Source organism: Kwoniella mangroviensis, chromosome 2, assembly GCF_000507465.2.
Source record: "Kwoniella mangroviensis CBS 8507 chromosome 2, whole genome shotgun sequence".
Taxonomy (NCBI): domain Eukaryota; kingdom Fungi; phylum Basidiomycota; class Tremellomycetes; order Tremellales; family Cryptococcaceae; genus Kwoniella; species Kwoniella mangrovensis.
This window is the reverse complement of record NC_088828.1, coordinates 157,457-175,985: the sequence shown is the minus strand read 5'-3', so window position 1 is coordinate 175,985 and position 18,529 is coordinate 157,457. Positions and strand designations below refer to the sequence as shown.

General features: G+C 44.4%; 9 protein-coding genes across 9 annotated transcripts; all 9 read left to right on the top strand.

Annotated features, from left to right (window-relative positions):
- Positions 1–2,013: 2,013 nt before the first annotated feature.
- I203_106927 (uncharacterized protein) lies at positions 2,014–3,141 on the top strand (the record flags this gene model as incomplete). Its single annotated transcript, XM_019151591.2, has 1 exon — positions 2,014–3,141. One exon carries the CDS (start codon positions 2,014–2,016, stop codon positions 3,139–3,141), a length of 1,128 nt encoding a protein of 375 aa, XP_018999098.2.
- A 549-nt stretch (positions 3,142–3,690) lies between these two features.
- I203_106926 (uncharacterized protein) lies at positions 3,691–4,230 on the top strand (the record flags this gene model as incomplete). Its single annotated transcript, XM_065518099.1, has 2 exons — positions 3,691–3,750; positions 3,913–4,230. 2 exons carry the CDS (start codon positions 3,691–3,693, stop codon positions 4,228–4,230), a joined length of 378 nt encoding a protein of 125 aa, XP_065372829.1.
- Positions 4,231–4,663: 433 nt separating this feature from the next.
- I203_106925 (uncharacterized protein) lies at positions 4,664–5,629 on the top strand (the record flags this gene model as incomplete). Its single annotated transcript, XM_019151590.1, has 1 exon — positions 4,664–5,629. The coding sequence occupies one exon, from the start codon at positions 4,664–4,666 to the stop codon at positions 5,627–5,629; it is 966 nt and encodes a 321-aa protein (XP_018999097.1).
- Positions 5,630–8,513: 2,884 nt separating this feature from the next.
- I203_106924 (uncharacterized protein) lies at positions 8,514–9,186 on the top strand (the record flags this gene model as incomplete). The annotated part of the gene is made up of 4 exons (XM_019151589.2): positions 8,514–8,798; positions 8,877–8,911; positions 8,989–9,101; positions 9,167–9,186. 4 exons carry the CDS (start codon positions 8,514–8,516, stop codon positions 9,184–9,186), a joined length of 453 nt encoding a protein of 150 aa, XP_018999096.2.
- A 785-nt stretch (positions 9,187–9,971) lies between these two features.
- On the top strand, positions 9,972–10,748 carry I203_106923 (uncharacterized protein; the record flags this gene model as incomplete). Its single annotated transcript, XM_019151588.1, has 4 exons — positions 9,972–10,262; positions 10,344–10,378; positions 10,456–10,571; positions 10,630–10,748. 4 exons carry the CDS (start codon positions 9,972–9,974, stop codon positions 10,746–10,748), a joined length of 561 nt encoding a protein of 186 aa, XP_018999095.1.
- A 941-nt stretch (positions 10,749–11,689) lies between these two features.
- I203_106922 (uncharacterized protein) lies at positions 11,690–12,434 on the top strand (the record flags this gene model as incomplete). The annotated part of the gene is made up of 4 exons (XM_019151587.1): positions 11,690–11,974; positions 12,053–12,087; positions 12,171–12,283; positions 12,343–12,434. 4 exons carry the CDS (start codon positions 11,690–11,692, stop codon positions 12,432–12,434), a joined length of 525 nt encoding a protein of 174 aa, XP_018999094.1.
- Positions 12,435–13,046: 612 nt separating this feature from the next.
- On the top strand, positions 13,047–14,512 carry I203_106921 (uncharacterized protein; the record flags this gene model as incomplete). The annotated part of the gene is made up of 7 exons (XM_019151586.1): positions 13,047–13,334; positions 13,403–13,437; positions 13,498–13,616; positions 13,697–13,816; positions 13,887–13,956; positions 14,015–14,244; positions 14,376–14,512. The coding sequence occupies 7 exons, from the start codon at positions 13,047–13,049 to the stop codon at positions 14,510–14,512; spliced, it is 999 nt and encodes a 332-aa protein (XP_018999093.1).
- A 426-nt stretch (positions 14,513–14,938) lies between these two features.
- Positions 14,939–16,242, top strand: I203_106920 (uncharacterized protein; the record flags this gene model as incomplete). Its single annotated transcript, XM_019151585.2, has 6 exons — positions 14,939–15,220; positions 15,301–15,454; positions 15,534–15,632; positions 15,698–15,767; positions 15,838–16,052; positions 16,127–16,242. 6 exons carry the CDS (start codon positions 14,939–14,941, stop codon positions 16,240–16,242), a joined length of 936 nt encoding a protein of 311 aa, XP_018999092.2.
- An 805-nt stretch (positions 16,243–17,047) lies between these two features.
- On the top strand, positions 17,048–18,370 carry I203_106919 (uncharacterized protein; the record flags this gene model as incomplete). The annotated part of the gene is made up of 1 exon (XM_019151584.1): positions 17,048–18,370. One exon carries the CDS (start codon positions 17,048–17,050, stop codon positions 18,368–18,370), a length of 1,323 nt encoding a protein of 440 aa, XP_018999091.1.
- Positions 18,371–18,529: the final 159 nt, after the last annotated feature.

Sequence of the window (18,529 nt, the reverse complement as noted above, 5' to 3'; positions counted from 1 at the left end):
CCGAAAACCTATAACGATGGTTCTCGCAGATGAACTGAGGGTTAATATGTGGATTGATCACTGGGACTATTGAGAGGTCTGGGGTGTCTTGAGATCTAAAAATAAGATGCCTTAGCAGGGGTTAAAGCCTTCGGTATCGCCTAGGTTTCGGTCCGCATGACCCGTAAGAGAATTCTTTCTTGTCACCGACAATTTGTGAGAACTTCTTCATGCTTTCCACATCTGTGAATTCTAGCTTTCGTACAAGACTGAGCGCGTGAGTTTTGTCGCTGTACCAGTCGATGTTGATCTCGTGTTTATGAACTCCACATCCTTCGTACGTTTCCTCAATGTGCCCGAGTCCAGGTGTTTTCATAGCTCCATATAAGAAGGATTCTACATTTTCGCCACTGAGCCGTACAGATCGATAGACCGACGATACGTATTTGTCGTAGAGATCGTGTGACAAGCGAAGGAAGAGCGAAGGGGCAATGTCCTTGAGATAAATGAGGATCTGCTGGAGGACCTCCTCAGGTAAATGTTTCTTGTCGAAAAGGTCTTTCAGTGACGACATTGGGGCACCTGGTTGATGACCAGGAAAGGCGGTGGGATCGATGGATATTTTGCTTTTCTTCATAATGGACCTGCTCTTTATGTTGGATATGACGGGTAACAAGGGATTGTATTGAAGGCGAAGAAGGAGACATTCTAGTTCCATCCTTATTATTTGATATGTGACATCAGCTTGTTACCCAGTTCAATCCATCAAGGTTGACGTGTGTATGTGCGCACTTCCACCCTAAGGTTGACTGGATTCGAAATGTACAGTAGTTTGTGGCATCACTCACTGACTCCGTCCCTCATCCCGGAAGCGTACTCAGACATCTGAAGCCCGAAACTCGCACTTACAACGGTTTCAAGGTTTCAAAAAGGTGTCTATACATGCAGTATGTCTCTCGAACTACATTACAAGCAAGCTCGTCCCACCTAGAGCTGATAAGATGACATACGAGCTGAAGGATTGCGATCGTACGTCGGACACCCTTAATGATTCCCTTGCCAATGCGTCGCACAAAACCTTCATCTCTTCAAGTTACGCCTCTTGTAGTCTCATCCAACCATTTCGGGTCTATTGCGGGGTTCACAATAGTATACTCAACCGAGAATCATCATAAAAAGATCTTAATCGTGGGTCCAGATTTCTTCGAAGATGTCATAGCCTTCGAAGGACCTATCACAGCCAAAGTTGAACGTCACACTCTGTGTTCTGCCAAAAATATGGGGAAAGTATATGGGTCTACTATGGTCAATAAAGAGTGTAGAAGATCGCAATTGATCTTCCCTTATAAGTTTGCAAAAGCTCTTGAGTTGATCAATTGAGGGACTTTCAGCCACAAGGTGACCCAAGGCTTCGTCATGCATGGCCAGGAAAAGAAAGGCTCGTCAATCTAGACGGTCGGGTCAATCCGCCAACATCCAAGTCTCAGCGAATATAGATGATTGTATTTCTGCCGACCGCTGGAAAAGAGTCTTTGGAAAGATTTCCAAGGAATCGCGAAGACCGTGCCATCCAGAGTAATCCAATGTTTATGATGTATTAACTAAGGTGCCCTTGCAAAACTCGTCGTTTCCAGTAACTCTTGAGCTCGAATCATTACAGTAAGCTATGCCACATCCAAGCGGGAAATGGACCCACCGGTGTACTTTGAACATGAGCTCCCAATTTGGCATGATCTAATCTATTGAGTAAGAGTATGAATCCATTCACGTTAAGAGTCGTATGTCGCGTATACCTCAGCCTCGCTAACCTAGAAATTCGTTCTTTCACCCATCAGCTTCCATTCATCCTCAGCCGATGTAGGCTCTTTCTATGTAGCTTGACACAGTTGACGATTGTTACTCGTCTCTCTCACATCTCATCACTCACAACATGGAGATCGCTCAAGTAAAATCGCTTCCCGAGCCAGTCCTCAAGAACATATTTCACCACCTGCGACTCATTAACCCTGCCTTAGTGCTGCGATTCTCGTCACCATGCTACCAAGAAGTGATACCCTCTTTATACGAGTCAATCGAGATCACAGATCGTACAGTCGATTCGATTTTATATGGGGCGATACGTCAACCTCATCCGCTTGGAAAAGAAGCACCGAGGCGGTATGCGGTATTCATCCTCACGAAGTCAACATCGATTGGTACAGTCGGAAGGTTCAAGCGTTGACTAACGTCAAGAAACTCTCATTTGTGGATGTAGAAGGTATGATCAGATTCATCAGAACCTTGAATGATACGGAGAACTTCCCTCATAGCTCCATGGGACCGAAGCCTAAAAGATATAGAAGGCTTTTTCCGAATCTTGAATTCCTCAAGATGAGTAGGGAATGTGTGAAAGCTGTCTCGAACACAAAATCGAAAGAGAATGTGAGAAATAATGAAAGTAGGGTTGAAGACTTTCCATGCGAGATAATTGAGATTGATGATGTGGAGGATGGGGAACAAACGATCACACATGTATCAAGAAGGTCCACTTTGGCAGAACACGAGCGAGATCGTGAGGCTGATCGTAATATGTTATTTAAATTCGAATGGACCATAAACCCGCACATCGAGCCTAGGTACATCTGTTTAGACTATCGATTTGATCACGATGGCTCCGGACAGTTCCATTCATACTTGGATCTCGAGCTCAATATGGCAGAAGAAGGTGTGGAAACGATTCATACTCATTTCGGCACGAGCAAGAAGATAAAATGTAATTTTGGCAAAAAGAGGATCATCAACCTTCCATCACCTTCACTCAACAAATCCAGACGCACTGGAAAAATTACGAAGCAGTCCAGCAACCCGCTGGGAGTTGGTGATATTGATTTGGACAAGCTCCTCGAGAAAGAAGCAGAAATCGTAGTCGAAACTTTCAAATCGTCCACCTGTCCTCTTCTTGAAGAAGCTCAATTGTGGAGAAGTCAATCTCAGATCAAAATCGAATATTGTGTTCCATACGCAAGTGAATGCATTAATCTGGTTGATGGAAAGATGAAACTCGATTTCGTAGAGGAGGATGCGAATGAGGAGTACAGTGATTATTTCGAAAATTGGAGGAAGTATATCGAGATCGTTGATCTGGAGGATACAGAGGTGTGCCAGGTTTGTGGTAAGCTTTGATGAGGTGAGTCAATCAAGGTATACTACAAGTCAATGCATTATCGCACAGCAGAGATCTACAAGTTGAATCTTGTCTGACAAAACCAGTAGATACACGACTAGCTTGAATCATCTTGACTTTTCGATTCCGTCGATGGGTAAGTTATCACATCAATAGCCTGTCCTTCTGTACTCGATGATATGGCGCATTCTTGCACATGGTGGCTGTATTTAACAGACAGCAATGGACATCACAAGTACAAATAAGCCAATAACCCACTTCTTTTCACTTACAACGTTTCATAGTATTATTGTGCGACTGAAACAAGTTAGCCATCTCTTACCAGGAAATGAGCTCTTTGCTTGTGCATCCTCACTCGAGCGAGCACCAGCAAGTGTCTATGGTGACGTCATCGCTTACACAACGTACAGTGCACTTAATGACCTATCCACTGACTCTGTGCAATTCTCATTGTGCATCTGCCTTCTTACTCTTGTCATTGCTCATTCCGATGAGCTCTAATCCACCAGAGACCTTGTCCGAATGGCTGTCGTGGTGATCATCCCATCATGTCATCGTCAAATTCCGTACTCCTAGACGATCCTACCGCTTTCCAACGCTTACTTCCAGTCCATCACTCAATCCTCTCGCATTGATCTGAACTCGCCCCGACAACATACCTCTTACTATCCAAATCCCATTATGACAAGCTCGTTCGATCTCTCTACTCATCTATCACTCCAGACTTATTTACATTACACGGACTGACATACCCGTCACCACGGAATCAGCGTACCATCAACGCTCTATCCCACGCCAACACCCTCATTATATCTCCTCGATCCTCCTCGGCCATGTGGCGAGCTACAAAAGGATTTCAGCCCTTCTCCAAGACTCATAAAGAGCTGTTCAGAAATGTCCGAAATATACACCTCACCTGGCAAACCGTGTACGCTCGTATGAGTGGTATACCTTCACCTGTCAATGAATTACAAATAGAAAACCAACTATGGTCCCATGTCAAGAATCCAATCAAGCTGCTTATCATCGACATCGAAAGTCATGGCTCAGACTCGGCATTGTTTAATTGGATCATGAGTACGAATTAGAAGGGGATGGTAGATTGGTAGAGTCAAGAGTGTTGACGAGATTGGATTACGGAAGATATGACTTTGTACCAAGTTAGTACATCAAGTGATCCTACGCTACTTGTAACAGTCTCTCATGTTGTAACGTACTTGTATATCGTATCCCAATCCCACGTAACAACAATGATGCTCGCCATAACGATAAGCTATGCTGTGGCTGTATATTTTATACATACGTTTCAGGTACGCCGGTGATCCGGTTGATCCGGATGTTTCGGATGCGAAGCGAGTAAAAAGATGAGATCTGATCAAAAGTCATTTCACAGGCGACTTGTACTCACTGAACTTGGATTCACAGCCAACGCATTTACATATATATGTTCACACGCTCCAACCATCTTCATGCTATGCTCCCTCTGCCAGGAATGACTTCTACTCCTGACATACACCACAAATGCCCAGACTTCGATCATTCTTCAAACGACTTGTTTACCCTAGTTCCCCTTCTTCCCACGAGACCAACTCCTCGCATTACCCAACACCCGTTCATCTGCTACCTAAATGGGTAGATCCGTACTTCAAACCCAAGGTGTTTCAGAGACTCTCACCAGTGCATCATTTGATCCTCGACTACCTCTTCCTATGCAAACCAGCTCTAATCGTTACGCTCTCTCAAGCATTATACGATAAATACATTCCTATCTTATACCATGATATCATTATGCGTCCATACGCATTTAGCGGTCTATTCAGAACATATAGTAGAGGATGCGAAGATGACAATAATACTATACGAGCATACAAATTCACGGAAATTTTGCATCTGATGGATACTAGTAATTCATTCCAGATTTCAACTGTAACATGCGGAGATCAACCTGTTTTCGTACCTCATTCCAACCTTTTCGAGAACGTCAGAAAGATTGATTTAGGATGGGAAGTGTACCTCGCTCAAGGAGATGAGAGTTTGTATTGGATGTTCATCGATTTCGCATCAAAATTGGGCGAACAGCTTAAGGAAGGTGTGGTGGATGAATTAATTGTGGAAATCAAAGATGGTTCAAGGATGGTTGATCACAGGAAGTTGATTAGACAATACGAACAAGCTGTCAAACCTCAAGTTATCACATTTCTCGTTACGCAACCATTCACACCGAATGACGATAATAAAAGAACCAATAATTCACTATGCGTCAATATGTTTCCGATCGATCTGAAGTATACCCAAATAGTACGATTTCTGATCCCAAAAGCACTGGGGGTATATGATCATACCTGTTTCACTTATCAGATTAAGGTGTTGTACCAGGATTGGAAGAAGCTCAAAGATCAAAAGCACCTATTCGATACGAAATTGAAGATTGAATATTACCTGATTGGGGCTGAGAATGTTAAAGAAATGGTCATTAGGGATTTCTAAACGGAACAACGATGGGACCTGTTGAGCTAGATGGGAGAAAGAGTGGAATATAAGGAATTAGGCGAGCTGGAAGGAGAGTTAAGATGGTCGAAAATATGGGAAGGTGCAAAGAACGAGGAATAGTCCCATTTTAGTTTGGGGTGTGAGAAGCTGTGGTACGTGCTTGTAAGTGGTCTTATGCAATGTCATATCGATTCAACAGTTCTATGGTCAGAGGCTGTAGTATGGCCATTCTCAGTTTGTTCCGATACATATTGACTCCGCCAATCAAGCAGAAAGACGGCCTAGGTCTTCCTCAATAGGGTTGTTCAGGATTCAAGCGGTGAACATCCTTTTTTGCATACAATCATCTTTCTACTCGTGTCAAATGAACACTGATGGTTTGATCCGGTCAATTTGCAATCTGGACTTGATTAAACTTTTCTTCTCAGCATTCTTACGAGAAGTCTATGAATTTATAATTTCAGAAATGGCTAATGATATGTCTTCTAATGATTAGAAGATTACTCCGGACCACCCCGAAAAGGAAGACATCGAAAGCAGAAAAGAGGCACCCTTAGACTTTTGAGTTACACTTGCATCCAGCTCCGGAGAAGGACCGCTTGATATTGAACCTTTGATTTTGGATTTCCACTTTAGAGTCCAAAGGATCCGTGTTAGCGACTCAGAAGCGTCGGAAGGGCTGGGTCCAGCCCAAGGTGCAAGTATTTTCCCGACGGTGTAATCTTCCGTGCAAGATTGCAAATAGTGGCACATCCGGCGCCATATCTGGCCTGGAAAATGGCTTCCTGGTGAGCCTTCCATTCGAATGTCCACCGCCATAAATTACTAGCTCACGAAAATCATTACGATTCCAGCAAACTGTCCAGCCATATATGTCGAGCTCCGGCCATCGGATACAGCATAAAACAAGCTGTTCCGGTTCTGTTATCCGAAGGAAGGTCTTCCCGCTGTGTTTGTAACAGAGTATTCTCGAGTCGAGAAGGTGTTGATCCAAATGTTGATGGATTTATCTCGGTTGTTGAGGTAAGATCAATCATTGGTATCCAGCCGACATGAGCGGAAGAGGGTCATACCGCCATTCATGGACATCCCCAGGTAGACCCTGCACGCTCAGCATCAAGAAGACCTCAGATCATATCATGGGTCAAAGCATAAACCTATGTATAGCCCTGCTGATATAAAGATGTTCGACGGAGCGAACTTCATCGAGTTGTCCCTGCTTCATTTTCAACGCATCGTCATTTTATCATCTACCGACCATATATTCGATTCTCAATGTCATCTCTTTCAGCCGACACTAGACGAACTTTCCAATCTGGTACCGCTCACTGGCATACCACGACAAATGATCATATATCCACCGAATCTCTGTGGCGGAGGATATCAAGGATGCAATGTGACGGACGGTCTGAAGATTCCGCTTGTCCATTGGGACTGTCAACCGATGTCTGTACTTTCACTGAAGCACAGAAGAAGGATAGAGTTCTATGCACTTGGGTCAGTGAGATTCTTGCCATATGCAATACCCTCACTCAAGTTGATGTTTCCTTCTCAGTGCTACACAAGATCGCAAGGCGGCTATGTACCGTCTGACCAGCTTCGTTACGTTAAAACGCCAGTCCTCGACAGCTGCTTCAGCGGGTATCGCAATGAAGATCTAATGAAAACGCCACATTTCAATGAGACTATAACGGCAATCCGTTGTGATTGTTGTCGATCTCAGGAATTGCTGGTGGATCATACTTCCCGCAGGAAGTTGTGGATACGACCTATAGCTTGTAGATCGGTAGGTGATCTGTATCATCTCTTTCAAACGCGTGCAATATAGAAATCATTCTCTCCATGTCCCCTTTTGGGTTGTTCATGGTGCTGAATGGCATACACTGATGCTAACAATATGTAATTGTGGTGGGGTATAGTGTCTGACATATCGTAAGAGCCAATTGAAAGATCTCAAGGATAGCTGGAGATCGAGAACAGGAGTGAACGGTACAGAGTAAATCATATTCAGTAATTCAGCATGTCTTGATGGCCATGCTTACCATATGCAAGGGCCATTTAAAATCCCAGGCCATCTTTTCACAGTCCTTGACTGAACTGAGAGAAACGTTGCAGACGAGGAGGCATCCATCGCACAACCCATATCAGTGCCACAATTTGGAAGCCCTCATCAAGCCTACCATTACTACATCAATACATGCACTTTGTCCAAATTGCAAGCACACGTATACTCGACGACATTTCGCTTCCCTGATCGAGAATAGATATCTCGATTATCAAGGACACATCTTCAATGATCAAACATCACCTCGGGCCTTGAGCTAGATTTGTGCAATGATTGAATCAAAAGTCCTCCTTCATCGCCTGGCCGGAAATTATCGATACCGCACGGAGGTACCGAGATTTCTATCTTTGACTTGGAAGCACATGACTGGAGTTGCAAACTGGTGTGTCAAAGTGGGGTTGGCTGCGGATCTACGATCTTTCACCACATGGAAGTTTTGGGATCAATGGATCTCTGATCTTTGATGAGGCTGTGTCGACAATTATGAGAAGCTGAGGAAGCATGGCACGTACGATTGCCGACCAGTACGGACGACGGTGGAAGTGAAGTCGGAATTCTGCCGAAACTCGGCTATCCATACAGTACTGCCTGCATGCAACAAGAAAGAGCTGTACATCTGCAGATTGCTGAGCTAGTATATCCTGCAATAAGGAATCACAAATGTATCTGACTATTGCAGCTGGGACAAGAGATATAAAGGGCTGACATGAAAGACTTCACGCTCCTCTCCCACTAGCTCATTTGCTTTCCACCTCCAACAACCACCAAAGCCATAGCATTTAACGACATATACTTCATCTTCCATTCAAACTCATAATGTTCGCTCCAGCTCTTCTCATCACTCTCGTCTCCCTTCTTTCGTTCATCAGCGCCTCTCCAGTCAAGAAGCGATACTCAACCGTCAAGATCCGATCAGCGAGAGATAACAAGTGTCTCTCTCCCCAAGGAGCAAGATGGACTGACGGAACTCAAGTAGTCACTGTTGATTGTGCGTCGGCCGCGAGATGGGATATTAACCCTGGAAGTGGAAGTGTCATCCTCCATGGATCTACCTACGCTTTGGATGCTGGAACTGGTTCTACCAATAATGCTATCGTCAAGGTCAGTGGGATTTCCTCTTCTCATCTCCCATACATCAGCCTTGATGCTGTGCCACTGACACTTTGGGGGATGATGCAGCTCGCTAATTCCACTCCTGGTGCATTCCAACAAACGTAAGTAGCTCTGATCACTTTACCGTCCACCTTTCACGGATAAACTAAAGCTGATACGCTATTGTGAGGACATGCAGTTGGTACCTCACTACCGACAACAGAATCGCAATCACCGGTGGAAATCAATGTCTTGACGAGGGCGATAACGGACCACAAACCTACCAATGTACCTCCGGTAATACCAACCAAGGTATGTTATACGTCCAATGGCATTCATGCATCTGCCAACAAGCGCTAATGTGGAGGACTTTTTAGTATGGCTCATCGATCAATAACCTAGTCTCTCACGGCTAGTCTGATCCTCCATTGGATCTGATGGACAATCTGTGTTATAGCTTGAGATGGTTTCAGAAATGGAATGGTGAGAAATAATGATTTGGACTTTTAATTTTGGTATTGAGATTTATCGGTATTCATGAGGTTGAAGCTGTGCATCATATGCATTATATGTCTCTCACCGCTTCTACTGTCTTGTGTGATCTTGTTCTCAATGTCCTCTGCCTTGCGAGCATATTGCCTGATGATGTATGTCATCGCTCAATGTTCTTACAGTGTTCATAGGGTCACAAAGATCTAACTTCTCGCTTCTTCCAGTCTGGCCATATTCCAGACTTAGCTCCTAGAAGAGCTTGGAGGCTACTTCGAAGACATCGCATCGGATATCCGGCTTTCACCGCTTTGTCTGTGTGTTGCCAAGCTGACCTTCTGCACTGCAGAGATAACTGACTTCTATATTACATTTACGTCACGTCTCTCGAGTCGAGGCACGCCAAGAGATCTTTATGCTTCCTTTCGATACGACTCCACAGTACAAGATCTCCGAAGGCACTTGATGCTCTGCGTTTCTAGCCTTCATTTCAGAATACAGAAGACATGAGGCTATGCCAGCAGGTCTAAAAGGATCTGCATAGCCTGACCTGCTCCGTCAAGCTGACTTGATGCATCTCCATCAGTATATACAGCGAGAAATTCCCTCGTCTTGTTCGTCGCTTCTCTGTTCTATCATTCATCATCCACGCTCCTATCAGACAACAACAACAACAGCAATATCTCCATCACGATGCTCGCCACTTTACTTACCCTCATTGCACTTTCTTTGCTTTCTTTGATCTCCGCATCACCCACTCCTATCCAGAAGAGATACACCGGAGTCAAGATCCAATCTTATCGAGATGGATACTGTCTTCTACCCTATGGCCCTCATCAGTACAACGGTGTCCAAGTCAAGACTACCCAATGTCAATATGCTCCTCGATGGGATATCAATCCGGGCAGCGGAAGTGTTATTTTGAGTGGAACCAACTTCGCTTTGGATGCTGGTACTGGAACTGAGAACGGTGAGATTGTCAAGGTGAGTTTCACCCTCCTCGCACAACGCAATCCGATAGTCGGGATTAGTGAAATGGAAGGCAAAGCTGACTTGTCTGAGTAGATTTGGGAATCATACCCTGGGTTATTCCAGCAAACGTAAGTCATTAAGCATGATAATAAATCGTGCATCACCTCGAAAGTTTAACTGATTGTAATTTTGCCGAACATATTAGCTGGTACCTTACCGATGATTATAGAATTGCGATCACAGGTGGAAACCAATGCTTGGATGAAGGTGATAATTACGGTACCCAGACTTGGCAATGTACTCCTTATAACAACAATCAAGGTGAGCTGTCCTCATCCTGGCGATGTGAAATAGTGATACTGATAAAGATTGTGTATAGTATGGAACATCCTCGAAGGAGATGATCTTGGAGCGACTCCCATCCCCTTACCCGAACCAGTCGATCCTATTCCCACTCCTACATACACCATCGTAGATGCTACCACTACTGCTGCATAGATGGTGAGCTTCTCGCAAAACTGGGCTAATCTCATAACTGAGCTGACTTGATTGCCTTCCACTGTAAAATGAGTCTATCTTGGATTTGCCGGAAAGCTCTACCAGCATCTCTTTACACAACGGACTATCTCACTGTACCTTAAGTTTGTTCGAGTTTTACGATATAATGAGGACCATGTACCATATACTTCATTCACATGCATAACATGGCTCATCTCTGCATAAACGCATCACATCGATCCTTAGACCTGCAATATTGTGTTCATAACTCCACAGCATGCCCTCAACGTGTTCCAGAGCCCGATCACCTGGGATGTCTGAATGAATTTGAAGAGGTCCTGACCACCCCGTCCGCATGACTTGCGATGGCCGAAACTCCGATCAATCAGTCCCACAGAGCGACATGAGTGTTCTTGTTAGCATCGCCTGGATGCCCTGACTAAGTTAGTGACTAGTACAGATCGGCCTCCGAGAGTGGGGGAGCTACTTTTGATCCGATCAATTCATCAGCGATCAATCAATCAACCAACTATTATCAAACACGATGTGCATTTCGCCTAAAATGATCTGAAAGATCTACCACTTCAATGTATGGACAAGATGCTGTGTCAGGCTGGGTCTCACAGAGCGTGTTAGACAGATCAGGTGTCATGTGGTAAGGATGGGGCTGTGCGGATCATCTCGGTGTGTCATGGGCGGGAGATTCAGTCGGAAGAAGACGTGGACATCCAATAACCTCCTCAGCTTGCGATAACTTCGGCAAAGGTCTTCGTAAACCTTTTCGACTGATCATCTCGTTCTCGTGTGCAAAAGAGGAAGAGGATATAAGTACAACTAATGAGTACGAGCAAAATCATCCTCCTTCTTCCACGCAACGATCTTCTCCATCACTTGCTCAGATAACGTGCAACAGATCCACCCACTAATCTCAGACGGTCATCATGCACTTCTCATCCCTAATCGCACTTGCAGTCTCCTCGATCAGCCTCGTGGCAGCCTCACCCATCCAGAAGAGATACTCCGCTGCCAAGATTCAATCCATCAGAGACTCACTCTGTCTGGCTCCCTTCAGCGCTTGGCAAAATGGTACTGTCGTAGGTACCACCGGGTGCGACAATGGTGCCACTTGGGAAATCAACCCTGGTAGTGGAAGTATCATTCTTCACGGGACTAATTGGGCACTTCAAGCGCAGGGTGGGGGGAGTACCAATAACGCTGCAGTAGTTGTAAGTCCAATTTCAAGACCAACACTGTCAGTAACCCTATGCCACAGCAAGTCTGATGCTCCAGAATGGGTTAAATAGTTGTGGCGATCTGCTCCTGGAACTTTTGCTCAAACGTAAGTATTTCCTTTGCACATCAAGTCTATCCGTCGTCGTTGCCCATGTAAAGCTAATCTGTGAAGGGTGCATGCGATGATAGCTGGTACTTGACGGGAGATAATAGAATCGCAATCACCAACGGTGTTCAATGTCTAGATGAAGGTACAAATGGTCCTCAAACTTATCAATGCACAACTGGAAACACCAATCAAGGTATGTCCATCGTTATTGATTGACTTGATGACAGATACTGACGAATAGTGTATGTTCAGTTTGGAATATTATCCCTGCCAACGGTACTCCTCCTCCTAATCATACTGTCGGACGAGTTGCTCAAAGAGCGCCTAAACCTACTGCTGCATGATTGCAGATCTGAGTGAGTCAGAGTTTCAGCCTAGGGAGACAGAACATCGATTTGTGCTGATCCTGCGTTGGACGTAGAAAACATCTGATGCTCGCTTAGCAGCGACGTGTTAGGTAATCAGCAAGGACAATCTGTTTACGTATATGGTCTACGAACTGAGGAAACAAGGTAATAATTAGGGATATGGTATGGAGAATGATGTGTATATGTTCTGATAAAGTGACATGCAGTCTTTGCAAGGCTCTACATCTTTTACAGCAATTGACCATATCATGACCTACTGTGCACAGCATCTACGTGTTGATCCTGTCACTGCAATCACTTTGCAAAAATATCAAATGTCAGCGTTCACATCGGGATCTGCCTGCTTCTGGAGAGATCTGTCTGCCAAGGCGAGCTCTGGTATGTGTCAGTTGACCAATTCTGATGAGTGACTGATGATTCGCTTAGCCATCGACATTAATGTAGTTTTCATTCAGAAGGACCTTCCCATTGAGAAGAGATATAAAATCATTCGGTCAATCCTAAGATTTCTTGTTCTCCCTCGATTGACAGTCGTAATATACTTTTGATCTTTGTATGCCACACATTCAAGATAAAGCTCATCACACAATGTTCACTCCGGTCCTAATCTTCCTATCCATCCTTCAAGTCATCTCATCCTCCCCTACCCATCTCAACAAACGATACAATGGGGTTAAAATCCAAGCTTTCCGAAATGGATATTGTCTCTCTCCAATCGATACCAATACCGCCAACGGTGTACCAGTAGGTGCCGTCGATTGCTCGCAAGCTAGAACCTGGAATATCAATCCTGGCAGTGGCAGTATCACCTTGGCGAACAATCCCAATTATGCTCTTGATGCCGGAACAGGCAATACTAATGGTGAAGGTGTCAAGGTAGGTCATTTCACCACCCTACCCAGCCTGAGAGTTGGTGGTCTTGGCTGATTGCCTGAGAATGGTAGATTTGGCAAAGCTACCCTGGATTATTCCAACAAACGTAAATACACCTTTTCCCCTTACTGACCGTCACTTGACTGACGTATTTATGATGTGTTAGTTGGTACTTGACCGATGATCGAAGGATCGCCATCACTGGTGGCAATCAATGTTTGGACAAATACGATGATAACACTGGAGTTCATACTTGGCAATGCGGTGCTGGTAACATCGATCAAAGTGAGTGCCATTCGTCATCCACAACGATATGCATAAACTGGGACTCGTGCTGATCGGTCGATCTGTGATTCGAATTGTAGTTTGGACGATCGTCCAACCTTATGCACCATTTGCACCTGTCTCAGGCCAGCAACCTGTGCTCAATCCACCTGTTGGGCAAACTTACCTTGACCCTGCTAATTTCGGTGTAAGGATCCATCGTGAGTATCTCACAAACGACTACCAGCAAAAGGAGCTCGCTGAACCTCATTACTCATACTGTGCTGCTAGCCTATCAAAGACCAGATCTGGCCGTTACTGTAACAGGTGGTGTAGCTGCTTTCGGAAAATACGTGGATATGTAAGTATGACTTCCATTGTCCCTCGTGGGTGCTAAATGTCCACAAATGATATGGTAGCCCATACGACCAACAAAATTCAAGTCCTTACGCTCGACTTCAGCTCTGGTACCTTCCTACCCCAGGTACTACTAACTCTGCTGTCCTTCTCTATACCGCAGATAACAACTACTGTTTGCATGCTGGTACCAATCCTACTAACGGTGCTAGAATTACTTTGTACGATTGTGATACTGTTGAGAATACAAGATGGGATTGGGACGGTACTCATCTGAAGATTACCAATACGAGTGAGTATAATATAACCATCATACAGCACCCTAGACGATTTCCTAGATCATGAATACAGGTGATGAACTATGAAAACAGGCATATGGGCGGATGAAGCAGGAGATCCGAATTGAGCTAATATTTTCAACAGATCTTTGCCTGGACGTACGAGCGGAATCTTCACCTACCCCATCTAACCCGTACAATATCCAAAAAACCCTCCAAGTTTGGACTTGCTCCGGGGGTAATCATAACCAAGAGTTCTTCACTATCGCTAAGAAGGCATAATGTATCGCTCTCTGGGTAATGCTTTATGGACTGTCGGCTGATATTGAGGTTTGTGGAACCTAATAATTGACAAGCTATGATCTTATGCGAATGGATATGTTTTGTGTGTTCTCCACCATTGAACACCAAACCACATAATCACGAAATCTGTCACGATCACTTGTACTTTCGTTCAGATCTGTACCAAACATCATCTGACTGGTGTAGGGGCGTACGACTCCTCGAGGCTGTGTACATCATGCTTAAGGTTGATCGTTCCTTTCACGTCCATCAGAACATGAGCATGCTGCCTGCATCATCAACGAACAACCAGATTCAACCTTCTTGTCCAGCACAGTACTCTAGCGTCTGATTGCTTCAGTCTAAATATCTTCACTCATACATTTGACTTATCCTATATTCGCCACCATATACATATCGACCAAAATGTATCTGGTTCTACTCTTCTTCGCACCCTTTATCCTTTCGTCACCTATTTCGCTGGACAAGAGATACACAGCTATCCGAATCAAGTCCTACAGGAATTATGAATGTCTTCATCCTTTCGGTCAACGATCTACCTGGGGAATGGGCACGCGAGTAGGCACTACTCCATGTGACAGAGCCGCATTGTGGAATGCCAGTCCGGGGAGTGGTAGTGTTATCTTGTACAACACAGATCTAGCTTTGGATGCTGGTACAGGACGAGACAACAATGAACCTGTTCAAGTGAGGTTTATGAAACTCCTGGATTGTCACAACCGGCCAAGCTGAAAATGCTAACGAGAAGGATCGGTTGCTGGGATTAGCTCGCTGCAAGCTGGCCAGGAACGTTCCAACAGACATGGTACTGGACAGACGATAATCGACTTGCTATCACCGGTGGAGATCAATGCCTCGATCAGGGAAATGAAGCAGAGGGAACGCAGACTTGGCGATGCACGACGGGCAATACCAATCAAAGTAAGTCCCCATCAGCAAGCTGACGCTGCACTTCTATCGTCTGATGAAGTTGGTATGCTGACCAAGTATTATTGCGTAGTCTGGACACTTCTCACCCCCACACCCGAATATCCCGAGTTTGATCCACCATTTGGTACTGTGTATGAAGATGCCCCCGATGGTGGCAAAAGACTACTTCGTAGGTCTAGTATAACCTCGAGATCAGGGCACCCTCGATCGAAGCTGACTGTTCGGGTTTTAAAGCATATCAAAGACCTGATTTGGCACTCACTCTTGATGGAGGACTACAACCCGATGCTAGAAGTGCTGTAATGTGAGTCTCCGTAACTTACAATCGATTTCTGGAGTGCTAACAAGCCAAAAACCGACATCCTTCCTGCCAGTGCTTACTCTCAGCCCACAGATGGACCGTTTGCTGCGGCTCAACTCCTGAATCTAACAATTGGTACCAACCTCAAGATATCATCTGCTTTCGACGAGACCACATGCCTAGATGCAGGTTATAGACCAGGCAATGGTGCACTTGCAAGATTTACAGGATGCGGAGGGGCAGCTAGGTGGGATTGGGATGGAGAGAAGTTGAGAATCACTAATTCCAGTAAGTGACCACGCCATATGTGACATCCGTCTGGTATACCCGACAGTGTTGAAGGATCACTATGATGTTACCAGATCTATGTTTGGATGTACGAGCCGAATCAATCCGTCTGAACGAGATACTCAAACAGCTTCAGGTATGGGAATGTGCTGAGGGTAATACCAATCAAGAGTTCTTTACTTTGGGCTAGACGCTATTATCGTCGGGAGAGATGATCCTGAAGGCATCAAGTGCCCAAGCCATCAACAGCGTCTATTTAGTTTGGTATGTATGTTTGACTTCCGTATGATCCATGTTGAGACGTTTCGACTACCTATGCACATGTTGGCCTAACATGTGGTACAGTACCATTGCCTACAAAAATGTCCACGATTGAGGTGACCAGTACACGGCTGATATCTTCGCAAGCTACGAAGTAATTTCGGTGGCGCAAATTTTATGGCGTGATAAATGCTAATCGGGTTAAGCGAGTTTTGGAGTAAGATTATTATGGGAATATTACCAAATAAATGATCGGCGCCACTACCCAAAGTCGGTAAAGTACGGGCTTCATTTTCTGGTACAGTTACTGCCATTGCGAGGAATGCCCGGCAGTGCATATACTGTGTAAGTTGGGTATTCTGGAATTTGCGAGTGATGTGATGATGAGATATGGTACCTGACCATACCATCATCACATCATTTTCGGGAATCAGTATTCATGAGATGATGTGATCTGCTCAAACAACATACAACGAAATCAAAAGTGGACACTGTACACTCCCTAATCGAAGATAGAAGATGGAAGTGTTGAGAGCAACAAGCGAAACTAATATGTCGTATCCAATAGATCTTTTGTCATTTGATGGATCGATATCTCATCTGTTACAAGTCCAATGTGAAAGAAGTAAGATTTTCCCTTCATTCCAACCTTAGAGACTCTCTCAATCTCCGGTGAATTAGGTGTGAGCTGATACAACCATATTTATCTTTAGGTGAGAAACTGATGACTCAACATGGCCAGCTCCTCTCCTTTCTTCAATCAACCATCTGACTCTCCCAAATCATCGCCCTCTTCATACCGATCAAAAGCCTCTAGACCGATAACCTTCACATCTTTATCCGAACTCCATCCCCTCATCCTCTTCCATCTCAAGATCATTTCCCCTCTCACCCTTCTCCCAGTTAATAGAGCACTCTATACGGAGCTCCTTCCCACGATCTACAAATCAGTCAAGCTAAATCGACATAATGCCAATGGATTATTTTACGGGTATTCGGCACTGTCCAATTCATTCTATCGAAATAAACGGTCTCGGTATTTATCGGATTTCCCATTGAAGGGTAGACGATCAAGATCATCACCTCCGGACGTCATACCGCAACAAAATGATAGATTCAGGAAATCGAAAGCTCTCAGTTTGACCGAAAAGGTGATATTAGAAGATGCAGAAAGTTTAAGTGTTATATGTCAAGTTCATATGGAGTTGTTATCTTATTCGCCTACTGTACCTCTATCAAGAAGGAAGACAATTCAGGATCACGATTACTATTACGATGTTGACCTTGATCATAGTCATGGTAATGGTCAGAATCTAGGTCACTCATCCAATTCGACGACGGAACATCCCTGGCCATTGAATAATGTAGATGTATTGGAAGTAGGTTATGAATTGTTAGAATACTTGGTCGATTGTCATTCACCTACTCCTACAATGGGCAAAGGCAAGGGGAAAAGTAGAGAGAGATTACCAATTTGCTGTATACCTTTTACACCCAAGGTACTTATCATTAACCTTCGACCCTTACCGATATCAGACGGAAATGCTCGGAGGATCGAGGGAAAGAGATATCTGAGGTTGGCTATTAGTGAATTGGCTAGTGAATTCGATGGATTGGAGAAATTGATATTGCGATTTGATCTCGATCACCTCAATGAAGGTAACCATGAGGCGGTACAGATACACGATAGACAAGAAGAAGAAACGGAAGGGGAACCAGAGATATATATACCACCAGTGGAAAATCCTCTACCTGCTCCGGAAATAGTAGTGGTCTTATCAAGCCATCCATCTCTCAAGGCAAATGAGAATGCCCGAATGGCGAGTCATGAGGATCAAACGACGAGGTATACGAGGGCTGTTGTTAACTTTTTAGAAGATACAGGTCGAAGAAGTTTGATTCTCCCCAATATACAGATCGCCTCACCTACCGGTCAGATACATGAAATACGAGACTCGGTAAAGAGGATAGTAGATGGTGGGTACCCTCAGAGTGTAGGTAAGAGGGTGTTAGAACGTACGAAGTTTGTAGGTCTTGACACTACCAGGTTTTATTGATTGAAGAGTCATTCTACTGTACATACATTACGCATATATACGAATCTAGGCATCTATAATACATCAATGTACGGGTAATGAGAACTTGCAATGATGACAGATCTACTAAAAAATACAGTACAACTACACATGGTATATAACTTCTTCGATGATCAGACT